The sequence below is a fragment of the Topomyia yanbarensis genome, chromosome 2 (genome assembly GCF_030247195.1).
Source record: "Topomyia yanbarensis strain Yona2022 chromosome 2, ASM3024719v1, whole genome shotgun sequence".
Lineage (NCBI taxonomy): Eukaryota > Metazoa > Arthropoda > Insecta > Diptera > Culicidae > Topomyia > Topomyia yanbarensis.
Window position 1 is genome coordinate 318,225,749 of NC_080671.1, and position 19,125 is coordinate 318,244,873.

Here is a 19,125-nt window from a genome sequence, read left to right on the forward strand (position 1 = left end):
TGGAGAAGGTATTGTGATTATGGTGATACAAATTTTACTCTTGCCTTGTCTTATATAGCAATGGTAAATGAATATAAACAATATGTTTTATGTAACACCGAGAAATATTCGCACAAGTATAAAACCACATCATTTAATCGAATTCGTTCTTCTAGACGTACATGTCTTACGACTTTAATGATGAAGCTATTCTGCTAGAGCACATTAGGCTGTCTAACGCAAAACTGTAAACAGCCATGCGCCGCCTGTCTCCTATAGCATGAACCAAGAAAATGATTTTGATTTTGACATGCACCATACAACTCGTGAACAAAATCAATAGATGCGCAGTAAAAACCTAATATTTCTTAACGAAAACTGGAGGTACGGGAAAGAAAGTTGATTTTCTTTAAATTCCAGTCTTATTTTTTGTAAATAAATAACTTTTATCAGATATCTTTAAATTTCAATTAAAAATTTTATTCCGTACAAAACACTTTTTTAACCCTTCAACGATTTGATTTGGTTCTAAAATAATACTTTTAAAGAGAAATTAACGATTTTTTATAACGAAAATTTCATTTTGCTTGTATTTTGATAGCTCCATTAACAAACATGTTCATTTTGACTGCAGCGCAGCCCTATGTCTCGTCTTGTCGTCCTGGTTTACCCCTAAGTACTTCCAATTTACTCGGTACTGGAACAAAGACAAATTTTAGATGAAGTTGAAAATATTGTCATGCTTACGCTACACAGCCTGTTACTAGATTTGTTTTTGAAAAAAGGAATTTCCGCATCATTCCACACGCAGAAACGAATCCACGATAACCTCGCTACCGGATTTCTTGGGAATCTGTTAAGTCAAGTTCTGGATAATGTTTTATTTCGTCCGCAAGATAATGCCTTGCACTTCATAAGGCTGTTCGCAACGCTGATGAGCGGTTCTATTTTACAGCACCGACTAAAATAGATCGATCGCAATGCTGAGATGCAGATGCAGACAGCAGAAAAAAAACAATATGTGACATAAGGGATAAACAATAACAAAATCAAACAAACAATATTTAGAACAGGTGGCAAAATCATCGCATTGGGAACAACGTGATCTGGATGTATTTTGACAGATCTAAATTCTCCGACGGCTTGTTATTTTGAAACAAATTTACATCATAGTATTGCGAACAACCAACCCGAACAGAAAGTAATATCGAAATTGATCGTAGAAACGTTGAATTTACAACAGTTTTATTTGATAACAACAACTTTGTTTGTAACATCAATGTACTTATAATGCAGTCTTTCATGCCTCCAAAATCTACAATGGAAAAACAATGTAAATCGATGTTTTTGATTTCAGAATGTATGGGAAAAGATCATTTTTTTCATTGTTACATCCCTTAACGACACCCCTTTTTCCATGTAAAAATCGGGTTTACAATGAAATTGGATGTAGAAACTACAAATGTGATTATATTTCCATTGTAAAATTTCCAGAATAACATTGTTTTTCGTTGTAATTTAACAATAAAAAATGCTGTAATACTGTTGTGCATTTTTTTCGGGTGATTACAGCTGGAAGTTATGAAAAGAAAATCGAAATCTCGAGAAAACAAAAAAACAGCACAGTAAACAGTAGCCATTTTATGTTTTATATCGCAATATCTGACAACACTTCCAAGCATCCCTTCAGTTCATTTTGTTTCCAAGCATAACGTCTGTTGATGTCACTTTCGTCCAATCACGAGCTGGTTCAAAATTGGTTAAAAAACAGGGGACAGAGCTGGTGGATCCTATCCTATAGGCTTTACTGTTTTTCTCTGCGCAAGTCTGTTATATAAAGTGTCTGTAGTATAAAACAACATTTGTAAAATTAATCTGGCCACCATTTTCTCGGAACCACTCTCCATTGGGTTGCCCCTGGTAAAAGGCTAATTTCACCAACTTTTTTTGCTATTTCGTTGGTTGTCAAAACAAACAGCAGAAAATTGCAAAACGGATCGAATTTTCATGTCCTATATGTTTGTGTAATCCTTTTTGCTAGTGTCTGGTAATAAATGAGTGAATTTCGCTGTTAAAACTATTTATTAATCATTAAAATTTTCGAAAAATGCCGGTAGGAAAATAAAATATTATTATGGTTGTCATAATATGCCGAACTGTGTCGTTTTAGGAGGAAACCAAGTCGGAAGGTGAAATCGAAAATGTAAGAGTTGTGGTTCGAGTTCGACCGATGGACAAAAATGAGATTGATTCCGGCTGTCAGAATGTGATTAAAGCGGACAAATGTAACCGTTGCATTACAGTTTACAAACCGAACGCTAATTCCAGCGAGCCACCCAAGGTGTACTTCTTTGACAACATATTCGGCGAAGAATCGACACAGGTGCGTTTTTCTTATACTCAATCTGTTTGCTACAAGCTATATTACTTGTTCGATTATGATACACGGTTGATTGATTTGTATGATTCATATCGTAATGAAACGTTTTAATTCCAAAGTTAAGACAAAATCACAAAGAATCAGTCCATTAAATGGAGAATAGTTTTTTACTGCCTGTATACAAAGATAGAGCGTAATTTTTGTAACAATAGGTATATAGCCAGCCCTTAAACCTTCAGAATGCCCCAAAGATAATAACCGATAATAGTTGATGCACGGTTTCTTCTGTATATGAATGGCGACACTCGATTTGAAGTGTCTCAAAGTCTATCAAAATCAATCGACTAAATATATGTATTGGTTAATCAATCTACTTCTAGCGCAACAATAATGACCTTGGTTATTTTTTACACTGAAAAATATATCCTTCACCGACACTCGATATATTCAAATTAAAGCAATTACTGCGAAAATGAGTAATCTGTTGGATTGTATTCTGTATCACCACTGAATCACAATGCACAAAAAAGCTTGCCGGATTTGTTTAGAAAATATAAAAAATATCAAAATTTGGTCGTTCCCCCCACTGCCGTTATAAGCATATTTGTCCCATGTTCTATGGGATTCTCTATATACATGGGACAATTATGCGTAGAACGGCAGTATTTGGCTCAATTAAAATGTAAATCTTGAATAGCTGTTTTTCAATATGTGACTCTTATGCTTTTATGGGCAGAGTAGTAATAGAGCAATAATGACATGGATCAATAAAGTTGCTAAGTTAATAAAATGGCAATTGTTTTTGTGACGAATTATTTCGATCAATTTTTAATTGCTTTCTATAACTTGACTTGAAAGTAGTCGGATTTATTGTCCGAAGATAAACAATTCACATTGGAAAAAAAATTCTTTGATGCAGTTGCTAAGACAAAATCAATTCAAAATTACATAAAGGTAAAAAACTGCAACATAATCCGAACAAAGTCCGATGAAATATGTTAGAATTTAATTATTAAATTTCATTAACACTATTTAACATTGAACAAGTTTCGAATATTTAGTGAAGTACATTCATTGATTTTTTTACTTCTCGGTACACTCGACTGCAAGATTAATTGCGCTTCTATTTTATTTTAAAACGTGTGAAACGTAAAAGAAAATAAAAGTTGCAGTGATTAGATGGTAATTTATGGAAATGCATCATGCTCTTGTTCGTTCGTAAAACAAAGTTGAAGTGTGCTTTAAAGTGAATATTCAATACACTATGCTATACTACCCATGATCGCATATTTGTCCCATTTTCTATGGGATTTCCTGTCTTTATGGGACTGATTTGCGATTATAGGCAGTATATTTAGAAAAATTTTATTTTTTAATTTTTGTCACGTTCTCACATAACCACATTTTTGCGTTAAGGGCACAAAACCAATAACAATTCGTTTCCACTTCATCTTATCTGAATGTGATACTAACTTAGTGACAGGACTAGCTAAGCCCAGCTATGTTTCGACTTTATTAATTCTCATCAGATTAATCTGAACGCCCTTTTTGAAGAATATCACGCAGGACTAGGGGTTTACTCAGAAACGCAAAGAGTGTTTTCGCTTTTGGAGCTAGTGTCATTTTGCCGCCAGCTTAGTTCTGTCATCAAGTTATTAAAATCATGAGCCTCTGTGCGGGCCGGGAGTTAACAGGCGTGGCCCATGTTTGGCTAGATAGGATCTTCAGAACAGACCCTAGAAACTCCATTGGATTTCAAAATGGCGTCAAAAATCAATTTCTTGTCAAGACCATTCCGAAAATACCTATATTGTTGAGGTGCGGATCGTAAGGAGTCTTCCAGACCCGTTCCTACCACCTTCCGAAAAGCTTCAAAAGCTTTTGCATTCAAAAGAACTTAAAATATTTTTGCGAAATCTGTGCAAAAAAATCTTCCAAAAATATTCTTTTGCTGAGGGTTTTTTACGCGGGTTTTCGAAGAAACGCGGTTTTTACGCGGATTTTCCAATTAACGTGGCTTTTTACGCGTAATCCGCGTAAAAATCCTCGCAATAAAAACCTGAGTGTATAAAGATCAAATCTGAAAATTTTGATTCAATGTTAATACGCTAAACACCGACGTAGTCAAACAGTTGAAGACGCTCGACTTGACAGTTCATCAAGTTCTTTCAAGGACATAAAAACGCTCCTATTCGTTAAGAGGGTTCTTGTAAGTAGCAGAAGCTGGATGGCATAAGCTGTCTAACAAATTTGCCGAATTGGAAGAAGAAACAGATTTTGAAAACACAGAGACTGGAACATCTAATCATAGTACGAACAGGAAAAATACTTACAGGACCCGTCCTCGAAAAGACCCATACCCCTGACGAAGATAAACAGGGTCATAAAGCAATTGCCAAATGAGATCGCAGAAGTAAAAAATCACTTGCCTAGGATCTTGTTCGGATTCCACATTGCTCAGCACCAACTTCTATAAACTACTTGATCAACAAAATACAAGAAGCGAAACTAGAAAAAAATAAGTGATGGATATTTTCCTGGACCTATTGAGAGCATTCGATAGCGTAGCACTTAGCACTCTGATGAGGACCCTAGTTTCCATTGGAATTTTAAACAAACTAGTTTCGTGACTACACACACACATTTGATATTGCAGACGAACAGTGCAAGCGATTCACGGAGATAAACGAAGGACTTCCGCAAAGATGCCCACACTCTTCGCTCTCCATACATTCCCCCAGCAAGAAATAGATGAGGAATGCTGTGAGCTGGTGCAGTTTGCAGACGATTTTGCCGTACTGAATATGCGGGAGCAAACAGAAAAAAATCAATCTGTTCCTGGAGAAACTAGTGGTCGCACTCAAAAGGCTGAAACGAGAGCTCAACGTCAGCAAATGGGCAACGATCGTTTTTGCCTTTCTCATATAGAAAGGTTATGCAATCACTCTAAAAGTCGTCACTTGTATAGGCGTGGGTTGGGGTATGCAGTGAGGGGTTGCTACTTTAAAATTGAAACTAGTTTAAATTTTCTCAACAAGTCGAAATTTTCGGCAGGGTTCGGGCCCCCCGGATCCTCCTCCTTGATTTGCCACTGGTATCAAGCGATGTTTCAGTGTCGACACGTCACATCTCAAGATCGTGGCTGTCGATCTATTGTATTGAACGTAACCAGCCATGGAGTCGTAGTTTGGACAAATGAGAAAGGCACAATTGCACCACTAGGTGAATTAAAACAGGTTTTTTAACTAAAAGTACTATCACCTAAATATGAAAATAGGACATGAGGAAGTACAGATAAATGAGGGTGGGTGTAGCGTAGTTGGTAAATTGATTGCCTTGTACGCAGCGCACCTGGGTTCGAGCCACGACTTCGCACATAGGGTTAGAAATTTTTCATAAGAAATTTTTCTAACCCGAAGAGGTGAATGACCTTAAGGTTTAAAACCTCTATAATTGAAATAAAAAAAAATGCAGATAAACAACACCCATGAGTACTTTGGCTTCACACTTGACCGAACCCTCACATACAGGAACCACATCATAAAACTTCTCGGCAGAAAAAAAACAGCAACGCAATGCGGTATCTGGAAACGACACCAATACATATTATCACAGAGAACAGACATCCATGGTCGAACAAAAATATTTAAAAAACGTGTGTAAACATTTGAATTAATATACGATAAACACTAGCGCCGCCACACCGACCTATCCCAACTATCCGTCAAATCCGTTCCGGAACCGGATCGAAATCCTGGCTGGATTCAGTATGGAATCTTGAAAACAACCGATTCCGAGCTCGAATTTATGCTGGAAGTCCGAACCGGTTCCAGACTAGTTTGACTGGGTAGAGGAATAACCGCTGTTAATTTTGTCGAACTCAGCCACAAAAAAACATGACGACAGTAGCGCACCTGGTTTGGATATCCCAACTACTTCGAAACCGTTAGAGATTTTACACAAGTTGAATGCTGAAGATGGACGTCTGTTCTCTGTGATATTATCATGGCAGAAACAGGTCAGCTGCCAGTCAAAGACAGGATATGTATTTGTATTTGTATTTAAACAATTTAAGTAGAACTGACACAGAGTCTTAATGAACAATAACTAAACAATTCACAATTAACCTAAAGTGGCAACAAATGGTTTCGAAACTGTGCAGAACTAATGACGAAGTCGAAGATGTCGGTAAAATCGTTCAAGCGACGGATCATTGCTAATATTGGACTGTTGGCAGCGTAGTTAGTGTTGCGTATTTCAGCAGTATTGGAGGACGAAAGCCACGGGCTGGTGCGCACAGGTTAATTTGTGATAGGAGATCGGGAGCATCATATTCAGCAAGAAGAAGCTTAGATACGAAGATCAGGGCAGGAAATATTCGAACCGAACCTATGTTCGAATACTTTCAAAGCGCGAAGCTTTGCGTTACTGGTTCGTATACACAAGCTTCGCATCACAATCGCTTACCATCGTAATTGCGGACATTTGGGCGATACTTTTGCATGCTCTTCGGCGAGGACAAATGAAGCTTCTTGTTCATTTCATTGATGTTCGGAAAGATATGTAAAAGCTTTTGCGTAGTTTTCGACGAACACGAGCTAAGCTCTTGGTTCGTGTGATCGATATTTTTGAAACATTTACATGGAGCTTCGAAACGATGTTCGCGAACACAGAAAATAAGATTACCTCGAAGTATTTCAGAATCACGAACATCGAAAGATTATATCAATTTAGCATCGCGAGGGCCATCGTTAACATGTTCGCCGGACGATATCAGTTTTTTTTATTCAAATACCTACCTACTAGTTATGCAAAAAAGTATATTCTAGACAGAGGCCTTGTATTAAGAATGGAATAGGTGAAAAATAATTGTGACAATGTGTAGCTTATGGATGCTGGGGTTAACTGAAAAGTGACGTAACAAGTTTATTTAAGATACCCTACTGATATATTACCAGTAGGGATAAAATCAAGATTTCGTGACAGGGCGGGGATAAATTTTCAAATGAAATAAATTAGGGCTAGAAAATGAAGTTAAACACAATGTACACAACGTATTGAGTGGCTCGCTTATACTAGTCATGTTCCTATAGTCACCTACCAGTTATGTCAGTTTCTTGAGGATAAAGATATCGATATTCATTCAAAGGAAAAAATCGATTATCAGTTAAATAAATAACGTCATGATGTGTATGATGAATCCTAGAAATAAATAGGGAATGTCAATAAACTCGACCATTCCCGATTCATATTTGGCAGTTCTGGTCGTTTTGTAAATCTTGTTTTCGACTAACAGTAAACCATGATTCAGAAGTATGTTTTAGAAGGGCGCATGTTTTTTCGTGCACTTATTTAAAAAAAACGCTTTGAATCCATCTACCAGTGTGATGAGACATTTTTTATAACTGTTTTCGAATATTATATCGGTTGAGAACTTTTAGAACATGATATTTAGAGAAATTTTGAAAGTGAAATTCAATCAGTTGTAAAGTTATAGAAAATAGCCTTTTAAAATGAACGGACAATTGAATTATTACTAATACTTTATGAATACATATGTATGCAAAAAGTTAAAAACAGGATTTCCCTTGAGAACTGGGCCAAAAAATCGAAAAAAATGTGTTGGCGATCCGAGAACTAGAACAGGAATTGTAACTCTTGGACCTCTGAAGTGCATGCGCACAAAATGCTATAGTCTAATGTTTGTTTTCATTCATTTCATTTAACAATTTTCAGTTGAGCAATTCTGTCGCAAACTGCATTGTGGAGCGAGGGTCATAACTTCCTAAATTTAAGTGTTCCTATTAATTTAGTACACTCTCTTTAACATAAACTACTCTAACGAATGAACGAATGGGAGTAGGTTCGATAAATTTTGAAAGAAGCCGTTAAATCAACCACTTAAGGGATTACACCACCGTAAAATTAAAAAAAAAATCGAAATTGATCTTGATTGATTTTATTATTCCATATCAACATTTGAATAGGGCTAATAAGATTTGTGAACAAACTTTTGTTTTGCTGATTTCTCTTATGTGGTTTTTGTTTGGGCGAAACTGAGTCAGTTCCTAACCCCAACTGCTGTCAAAATGTATGAACTGACAGCGGTTGGGGTTAGAACCTGACTCAGTTTCAGGTTCAAGCGAAATCGCCATTAATTTGTTATCATTTCAACACAGAAAACATTTGAAATCCATTCTACCAAGGGCAAAGATGTTGATTCATGTGTATTTTTCATAAAATTCAACTCTGTAGCGGAAAAATAAGGAAATAAGTTTGTTTACAAAAGTCTTATTAGCCCTTTTGAAGAATTACTATTGTATTGAACTAAAATATGGGTCTTCAAAATAATATATCAAAATATGGAATGCGACAAAAAGCGAATAATAATGGAAAGACAGTATTCGAAAAAGTTCGAGTTTAGAACGACTTTCATTCTACTTGGAGTTATTTATTTCGCTTCTCATTTTCCTTACATAAAGCATTTCGGCTATAACTGATTCAAAAAAAATACAGGGGGCCCTAAATATTTCTTACTTTTATTTTTTATTAGTAAAAGTCAAATAAGGAACGATTACATCATGGAGAAGATAAACCAAATTTTGTCCTTTTCAGAATTGTTTTTGGATTTCCAACAAAAAAAAATCTTTAGAACATTGTTTGTAAGTTCTTTGCGTTTCTCCATCAGTAATTAGTTAACAAATACAATACAAACAAGTTGGAATATCCTTTTCATTATTTATAACAAAACACATGTACAGGAGTCAGGAAATAAATTTCATAAAAGTGGAACATGTAATAAGTTTGACACTTCATTTATTAAGTGAACAGATTCTGTCGAAAATGTTTGAAAATAAATATTTTGTCTCTTGTGATTAGGTAATCAACCAATAAACTTATAAAACAATATTATAAAAATCATTTGGAAGCTTTCCTCTTGGTTTGGTACAGGTGCCTGGAATGCAACATTATAATTCAACTAATGACAATAATAATGAATTCAAGTATGTAGGTACTAGGTTAATAAATTCATTTGGTAAAATTAAAAATAACGTTTAACACACAAATCATCGCATATTATTGAGTGAATATGACTAGCCGATTTAGGAATGTTGCGCAAGAACGTTAGAAACCGCAACAAGTTGAAAACAAAGGCCAATGGACTACGCCTAACTACCCCTCAGTGGATGCAAATAACTGAAGTTCGCCGTCTAACTGAACTCAGACGTCAGCTGTGAGATTCCATCCGAAAATTGTTCTTTTTAGGAAGACTTTGTTTTAGATAGGTAGATTATTAAGAGAGGGGTAATGGTTTTAGCGTTAAAAAACACTATTTGCGATTTTTTTAGAAATTTGGGCGAAGAGAATTGATCAAAACTTTTGTACATTATAATGTATCATTTCATCCAAAAGAGCCATTCACCAAAAAAAAAAAAAATTCACGCTGAAACCCTTACCCCCTTAAACATACTTTATATATCTTCACCTAAACTCCTTGACAGGGAAAATATACTCCGATTGAAGAAGAAAAGACGAGTTTGCAATCAAAGTAGCTAGTAAACATAATTGTATTCCGAAAAAAAGAATTTGAATTTCACTACCACTACGCTCATTCAAACTCGTGGCTCATAAATTGGTAAGGTATGCGACGCACCTAATCCCTAAATTATAATCTTAAAATTATCCATTTTATTTATACTGAAAATAAGATTTACAGTTTATGATTTTAAGACAGACAGTCACGTAGCGAACATGTTCGCGGTGGCCTCATGATGCTGATGCTTGAAGCGATATAAAACTTCGATGTTCGCGATTCTCAAATAAACGAGGTATTCGCTTTATATGTGTTCACCGAATATCGCTTCGAAACTCTGTGGAAATGTTCCAAAAACGCAAAAACCACGAGCCAAGAGCTTACCTCGTGTTCGACGATGTGTGCTTCTAAGGTTAATGTGAACTTTTTCGAACATTGTAAAAAGCGAACTAGATGCGAAGCTCGCTTCGTCCGAGCAGAGATAAGTTTTACCCCTAAATGTTCGCAGCGATTGTGTCAAACTCATCGATTGCATGTGGTATGCTTGAGAAGGTGCTTCGTGAAGCTTTGAACAGCAATCAATTCATTTTTCGAACTTTTCCTGCCCTGACGAAGATAGCTTGCGAGGAGTGTCTACGATTTTTTTAAGGTGTGGAGTCCTAATAATCGACAACGGTCTTCGTATGGTGACAAGTTCAGCGGATCATTCCAAGGTAATTGACGTAACGCATATCGTATTGAATCTGCGCTGGACGGCTTCAATTCTTTGACTCCGAGTTGCATTGTAGGAGCACCAAACGACGTTCGACAACTGTGAGCGCACCTGTGAACAATATAACACTTTGAAACATAAGACATCCCGGAATTCGTTGAATATTTTGAACATGAAACCTAGTGGACGATTTGCTTTGACAAAGATCGCTGAGAAGTGGTGTAGCCTTTCATCTAGGATGTCGCCCAAATCTTAAATGGTCAACGCGTTGCAGCTGAGTTCCAGCAATGTTGTAGCTGAAAGTAAACATAATCCTCGCTCGATGAAAGCTGAAATCCAAGTATTGAGCAACACTAAGAACCATCATATTTATTTTATAACAACTGCAAAAGGTATCAACGAGATGCTGTAGCTCCCGGCAATCAGCTTCTTTCCTTATAACTAGAAATATTTTCAAGTCGTCGGCGAAGAACAGTTTTCCTCCACGCATTAAGATGAAAACTACATCATTCACGAACAGTGAAAATAGTAGCGGACCAAGTGTACTACCTTGAGGAACTCCAGAATGGTTGGAAAAGGATTAAGATACATTGTCACCAATTTGAACAACGACTTCACGGTGAATAAGGTTTGATCGAAGCCAACGGCAGAATCGGGCAGTGCATCCAAGTTTATCAAGCTTCGTTAACAGTATCTCATGGTTAACAGTGTCAAACGCAGCCTTAAGAGCTGTGTAGATCGTGTCCTCCTGCAGTTGTTTGTCTCACTCGATCTACCGGGGAAGAAACCGTGCTAGCAAGTGCTAATGTAGTGTCGGCAAGCAGCGTTTCGAAAACCTTCGACTCAACTAGCAATGAAGTTAATCCACGATAATTCAGAACAGTAGCACTTAGTCCTGGAGTAGTAGCATACCACTTAGTTCTGGAGCAAACGACGATTTAGTTTTGCGAATTGCAGAGAAAACCGATTGTTCTGAAATTGTGAATACATGCATGTCCACAGCGTCAACGGGCATATCACGAACCGCATTTTCGAGCTCGATAGCAGATGACATATAAGTCGTTAAAACACTCGAGAAGTAACGGACATATAGTGAGCATTTTGCTGAGGTCGCAGTCGCTATTTCGTCATTGAAAACTATCTTAGATGGAAGGCCAGTTTCTTTTTCTTTTCGTGTTAACGAAAGACCAGAATCTTTATTAAGGATTTATTCGTAAGTTTTGCTGGATGCGATTCACATATCCTTTGTACAGCAGTTTATTGTAACTGCGATAGTCATTACTGGCTATTGCAAAGAAGCGATTGAGAAAAGAACATCGTTGATTTGTGTACGCACGAAGAACTTTGGCACGATTACGCTTTAGATTTCGAAGCATGGCGTTAGACCATGGAGGCTTCCTAGGATGTTGGCATTTAGGCACGAATGTTACAACACAGTCAAGCAGTAGTCGGTTGTAAAGGTCAACGGCAGCATCTACATCCACATGATCATGTAGTACACTCCATTCGATCAGCAGCAGGGAGCGGCGCAATGTAGCTAGACCAGTTTTGCGAAAATTACGAAAGAATGGTAGAAATTGTTATTTCTAAGGCGGGATGATAGTTATCCAAAGGATCACACTAGAAGCTTCACTCACACAGAACAATCAGGCAGAGCAATCCCATTCACGAAGACGAGATCAAAAAACGAGATTGGTGGTTGGAGATCGTGCTTACTTGATTTAGTCCGTGGAAAGCCCTCCCGTTCAGTAGTAAGCGGCTGGCAGGTTTAGTTGTCGAGGATGAAGACCTAGGGTAAGCGTATTCACACCCAGAAGCTACCCACATAAGTCCCACAAGATTGACCTACTCTTATTCAATGAAATTCTCACAACCAAGCTTCCATCGGAATCAGCTCTAAACTTTCATCGAGAAAGCGATCAACGTTGGAACAGGCAACGGCTCATTTCAGTCCAGAACTACAGCCCAAGGATCACCAGCTGGAAAAACAATTCAGCATCACAAATGTAAAGCTAAAAAAATAAATATTAACCTCCTCGAAGATCAAAAGTCCAATAAAGGTTCCGACCGGCATTTCTAGGGAATTTTTTTCTCGAGATAAGGAAGGAAAAATTTTAAGGCTACAGCGTCATCTACACCGACGGATCGAATCCATTCCAAGGAACAGCAGCAGCAAATTATGACGCAACGAACCACGAAGTAGAGAGCTTCAAAATAAACGAAAACTTCCATATCAGTAATACGAAGGTACTCCTCGGAGCAACCTGAATCAATTAAAAATGATAACGAGGAAAAGCTACGAGAAAGCGGCGATAATGACTGGTAATGCATTGCTGAAGGATAACTATCTGGTCTGATTCATCTCGGAAGCCTTACAAGCAGTTTGATATGCGACATATACAAATCCAGTCGATTCCTAGCCATTGCGGAAAAAGAGGAAATGAACGTCGAACTGAAAGCGGTGAAGGCAGGAAGAGGAAAACAAAAGGAGCTCAATTCATTTGAATTTGTCTTATTTACACCAACAGACATTTCAAAGCCCCAATGGCGTCCCAATTCTAAACTTATTCCTAACAGTCAAATTGTTTCAAAATGTTCGTTAAAATAATAATAGCAATGAATTAAAAACAATTATGCAACCGATAATAAAGGAATCAACCGAAGTTAGCGGGTTCATTGAAGATTCGAAGACTCAGAGTTTGGCAAAACTAAAATCGAAATCTGAAGCGACCTGGTTGAAGATTCTTTGTAGGCCAATAATGGCTCTATGCATACTATAATTAGTAAGTCGACATGGCAATCGGAGCATAAGGTTGTTACGCGTTATTTGAGGTGCGATATTAATGTTAATCTGTTCCAAGATGGCTGGGTAATCCAGATGACCTCGCAAAGCATCAGAAACGAACAAAGCCCTTGCTATATTCCTTCGAACAAGCAGGGGTTCCAAATGAATCAGCTGGTACTGGTTTTCGTAACTGGGTAGACGGACATAATCTCTCCCCGGCAGTCTACGAAGCGCAAAACGTAAAAAGTGAAATTGCACGGACTCAATTCCCTCAAAACCGTTATTATAGTTTGGGTTCCAAACTTCACATCAATATTCCAGGATTGCCCGCGACAAAGAGGGATTTAATACAATAAATATCCGTAAATTTTTTGGCAATCCTGAAGTTCCCAGTACTCGGGATGCTTTGCTAACTGTACAGGAGACATGCTATTTAAACGTAAGTTGCGAATCTAATATTTCTTCTAGATCCTTCACGTGACTAACGTGCTCATTTTCTGTATCCAGTAGGCGGCACTCAAAACAAATCGGGTCTTTTTCCGTAAGAATGAGATCATGGAGCACTTTTTCGGATTTACACACGCGGTTCGAGCTACACCAATCAGCGAAGGTTTCAAGCACTTGTTGGAGTAATCTACAATCTTCACTAAAGTGGATGAGAAGATACATCTTGAAATCGGCTGCGAAGGACAGGTGTGGAGTCTTCAGAACTAGATTAACAGATAAGAAGAAACATCAACGGTTCCTGGGGTACTCCTGACGTTGAAATAAATGGAGATGCCCGCTCCAATGACAATAACTATTTCTCGATCTGTAAGATAGGATCGAAACAGCTGCCACAAACTATCGTTGATACTATATGTCTCCTTATATCTTTCTTTGGGAGACACGATAAAACTAGTGGAAAAATAAGTATGGAGTGCTTGGACCACGGAATACCGAAACCAAATCTCAACAGGAAAAGGCACGACTCACTTCTGATACATGAACGAGCTGGTGCCACAATCTCGATCTGAACACAGACGAAACAAGAATACTGAATAGGATTCGTTCAAGACTCACAAGGATGGTTATATCGATGGGACTGGGAGACGACCTTTGTGAAATGTGTGAAATTCAAGTGAATCTGCAGCACTACTGCATGAATGTCCAAAATACAACCTTTAAAGAGTAGAATTCTACGTCATAGAATACTTCAAACCAATCAATAACATCCTACAACAAAATGTAGGAACAAAACTAAAGCAACTAACAAACTTTGTCTGAAAAATAAAAATACGAGTTTGAGCAAAAGGAGCGAAACGATCAATTTGAAAAGCAAGAATGAATCAACATAAAAACACACTCCAGTAAAGAAAGTCCTGCACACAAAGTGGGTACGCGACCCAACTATCCTATCAATCAACACAACCTGTGTCGAGATGGATCATCTAAACGGTGCTAGACGTCAAACAACACTACAAAAATAGTCATATCCTAGTATTTCTCGAAAGAGCATTTATTTACGATTACTTATCTACGATGAAACAAACTTGAACTTGTGTCTTTTGTACATTCATTCTAACACTAGGTCATTGATATGGCTTTGAATTTAAAAGCATACACTTTCAGGTATTCGCTACTCGTGTGATTCCATACTTCGATGTCAAATGCTTCGTCAATAATTTAACAATACTCTTGAAAACAATATAATAGTTCTTGCTTCTTAACGCTACTTTTTGGTCCATAGATCTATAAGTTCTCCCGTTTGGAATGTCTGTAAAAGTATGGAAATTTTGGACGGCATGATTTGCAGGAATTCCGGTACTGTTGAATACTGTGTACAATGTTCTTGCAATTATTTACAATCTGAAAGTCTACGTTGGTCAGCGGCATTATTCGATGTCTCCCTTTGTGCCCAACCGGACGGTAACAACCAGATCAATTAGGAACAACAAGGCCCCAACAATGGCCAGTGCCCCCGCGCCACACTGGAAGTCCATACTGGAAATGGTTAATAGTTATAGTTATGGTTATCACGGGCGTTTATCGATAATACCCAGCAACTTACCGCTGTGTGTTAGGTGGCCAATAGCTTCTGGTTTTTGCTTCGGACCAGTCACTCAAGATGCAGGCAGCTGTGGCAATGTACATAATGAATGCCGTCAAATTCAGCAAGGATTGCAGCTTCCATGGGACGCTGTAATGGAAGAGGGAAACAGTTTAAAAATAATCTCCCATCGACGTTGCTTGTGATAGCCATACTTTTCTTGAAGTACTTTGCCGAGCAGATAGACCACGGGGAAGATTAGAAACGGTACAAAAGTGGAATAAGCGAGGGCTGCTGTTCGAGCCGATACAAACACACGGAATCGAGAATTGTTGACTGGATCGTCGATGAGTCCGATGCAAATAACGGCGACAGCCTGCAATTATAGTAGAAGCAGAAAATTACATTTAAATCATCGTTGGTTTGTTGTAGTTTTGTTGTTGTAGCTGTAGGTGATGCCGTCCGTCGCTATAATTGCCCATATAGGTGTAATATACACGCATATGCTACACGGAACATGGAACATGAAGTCAGCCATAAAAATTTCATTTGAGTGATATTAAGTTGATTCATGGAGTTGAAGAGGGCTCAATATTCATTCAAAAAAGTCAATGTCGATGTTTAAAAAGAAAAAGTCAAATTTTAATTTATTTTCGTGTGTACGTTTAGAGTTATTGCTAAGGGTAACCGGGTGTTTTTTGATTCAACTTAACCTATTAATTTATCTTCAATCCGTAACATGAAACGATGGGCGCTGCATTTGAATTTTCGCTTGTCCTATCACGATTTAAGTATAATCCATTGATTGTTGGTCAAGTAATCAATGAAATAGTGTGTCATTCTAACCAAAGAAATGATCAAGGGCTCACATACCTTATCACACCGAAGAATGCTATTAATTGTGTTGGCGGGTCTTATATAATTGCCTCGAGATCAGTCGTGCTATACATTTCGGACGTAGTACTTTTTGCGTCGCCGAGGAAATGAAGCAATCAGCTTGATACTAATAATTAACACTGTGGGACCACTATAGTCGGGAGAGGCATAGGGGTTAATACATTCCGCGACATTCAGTTTTCAACCGCGACAAAAAACTGAATAGATTCGAATAACAAGTGAGTTCTAAATTCACTATTTGCTTGGTTTGGTTTCTGTACTCAGTGTGATTCTTCTCTTGCTGGCCAGTTTTAGCAGCTATAATAGAGGCGATTCGTTCGCTCTGACTTACTGCTGTCCAATCAGGTACATTTACGCCTTACATAGTGATTCATACCTAAGGGTGATTCATCATCGACATGTGTTAGATTCGTAGTAGAAGATTATTTTTTGAAGAATGTGCGAGATGTTCACAGCGAGATTGTAAATGGATTCTATGATACATGTACTGTTAATTAATATTTTGAAATCCATATAATATATCTTTGACATGGCCTGCGTTAAGCCAAACCAAGCTAAGCGCCATAATTTTTTTCGTGTATTTTTCGTACCAAAATTCATTTTTCGATAACTTACCATTTACGTAGAAAGTCAAAGAACACTTGCTTGCTTTCGTTTGCTATTTGAGCTCCCAAAACATAATAGAAATTAGAGTTCCTGGTGTTACATTGGATGTTAAAGCGATTTTAGATAAAGTACCTCAAAATGGCGCTTGGTCCTCTTTGGCTTAACACAGGCCACATGATAAAAGGAAAACATTTGAGGGATACTGTAAAGCTATTATAATACGACATGCAAAAGTAAACATGCTTAGATACTAACTCCTAAACAAAATGGTTTAGGAGAAAATTCTCAGACTCATTTTTCAGTCTGAGAATTTTCTCTTAAATCTTGAAAATTGAAATTTATCAAATCTATGGATGCTGAGCTGACTGATTTGATTCAATACATTAATAACTGTCTGATCAGTACATTAAGAACCTATTGTTTTAAGCATCATGAGAACTTTTGAAAAATTGTGGAATCCTGATCTGTCACTGATCTATTAGTCGGGATCCCATAACTATCGAATCACATCAATATCAAATACCTGCAACAAAACACTCCAATAGAAACTCATTCCGAAGTTCTTGAACTTATCATAATTCTCAGATTTCCAATAATATTGGGCTCACTTTTGAAGGGATGTACCGAACAATGGATAAGGTTCATTTTTTCGAATGGGAAGCGAGGTTGGAATAGTTTGAATGTCCATCAAACATCGAACTGCTCACCGAAAAAATGCATATACATTTGCAGAATATATTTTTGTTCTGGAAATGTGTAGAGTTGGGACGAAAACGTAATATGATTCATAAGGATAATAAAACTTTCCGATAGTAAAAGGGAATTTTAGCAAAACGGCGTTTTCCGTTTGACTCTAGCAGGTCCTTGTCGATTTTTATGATCATTTCATTTTTGTTCTATTATCAATTATACTGATAGGTTATGTAAATGTTCGAAAACAGTAATTTAAGGTCAACAGCACATTATTTCGAAACCGCCATTTTCGGAGGTATAGTATTTTCGAAGAATTTTCCAATATAAAACTGCACATTATTTGATAAAATAATTTTGACGGTCAATCCTCCTAGAAGTAATTGTGGAGAATTTACTCTTCCATCAAAGTAAGTTCGAAAAGTTTTTCAGAGTGCTATTACAAACCACTTTGTTGAAGACATGAATGCTCCATGTGTTCAGTGTAATTATGGTCGAAATATTTAAAGCTATTTGTAAAACAAAACTTTTAAAATAAGTTATTATAATATTACTATTTATGATAAATCTCTTCTGCTTTTTAAAAGCAACAAAATTCCTATTTTATGCAAGACTTGAGTTTGTGAAGCTCACAAAAAAGTTATTTAAAAAAACTAACCCTCAAAAAACAAGCTAAAATTGTGACTTCAAGAAGCATCGCTCCTAAGACCCAATGCGATCAAAAGCCCCTTTTTTGTCGCTGTATCAGTGAGAGAATTGAAAGCCCGAACACGCTAGATCATTTGTATTTAAACTTACAAGGTCATTGAAACCAGAGAACTTTAACTAGGCGGGCCTATGAGACCCCTTGCCTTTTTGAGGGTTAAGAACATTTCGTAAATATCATTTTATAGCTCGATGTACTCTCTACACGTAGTATTCATACCTTCAACAAGGTTGTTTTAAAGGACAGTCGCAACATATATGCTAAAGACACGATGTCTGTTGCTATTTTTTGAAGAATGAATTCTCCATAATTACTTCTAGGAGAATTCATTACTCAAATTATTATATCAGAAGATGTGCTGTTTTATGTTCGAAAACTTCTTTGAAGCATTTAAGCTTCAAATATGACGGTTTCGGAATTATTCCATTTTGACAATAAGTTCGATTATCACCAAACCGAATTCTTGGCTGCGCCGCTGCCTTTAAATAAGTAGAAACACTGTCGTTCTACACTTGTCCACAAGAAACTTCTTCGAATACTGCCTATCTTTTTAATAAGGTCAAGACCCGGTTTTGTCTACCCCCGATATTTGTCATCTCTTTGACCCGATTTCGTCAGCCTCATATGAAAATATGTTTGATGTGCTCTAGCAGACGTAGACGTACAAGCCTCAATTCGATTTTCTGTTTTACGATAATTTCAAATTGCCATTGCATAATAAGTTCATTTACATTATCCGGGATTGTTGGTTGAAAATATGGAATGTCGTCTTATATGTGCTACAATACCTTGTCTCGTTGTGGGGAT

General features: G+C 37.2%; 2 protein-coding genes across 2 annotated transcripts in view; one reads left to right on the forward strand and one right to left on the reverse strand.

The window, feature by feature from the left end:
- Nucleotides 1-1,935: 1,935 nt before the first annotated feature.
- The window catches only part of LOC131683706 (kinesin-like protein KIF3A), an 80,309-nt gene continuing 63,119 nt past the window's right edge, over nt 1,936-19,125 (forward strand). The window contains exons 1-2 of the mRNA XM_058965937.1: nt 1,936-2,092; nt 2,150-2,362. Coding sequence (XP_058821920.1) covers nt 2,087-2,092; nt 2,150-2,362 — 219 coding nt within the window. The 5' untranslated portion in view covers nt 1,936-2,086. The remainder of the gene's footprint in view (nt 2,093-2,149; nt 2,363-19,125) is intronic.
- Nucleotides 14,863-19,125, reverse strand: part of LOC131683712 (uncharacterized) — a 37,637-nt gene continuing 33,374 nt past the window's right edge. Inside the window, exons 3-5 of the mRNA XM_058965947.1 lie at nt 15,635-15,795; nt 15,441-15,569; nt 14,863-15,373 (exon numbers count right to left, since the gene is read on the reverse strand). Coding sequence (XP_058821930.1) covers nt 15,265-15,373; nt 15,441-15,569; nt 15,635-15,795 — 399 coding nt within the window. The 3' untranslated portion in view covers nt 14,863-15,264. The remainder of the gene's footprint in view (nt 15,374-15,440; nt 15,570-15,634; nt 15,796-19,125) is intronic.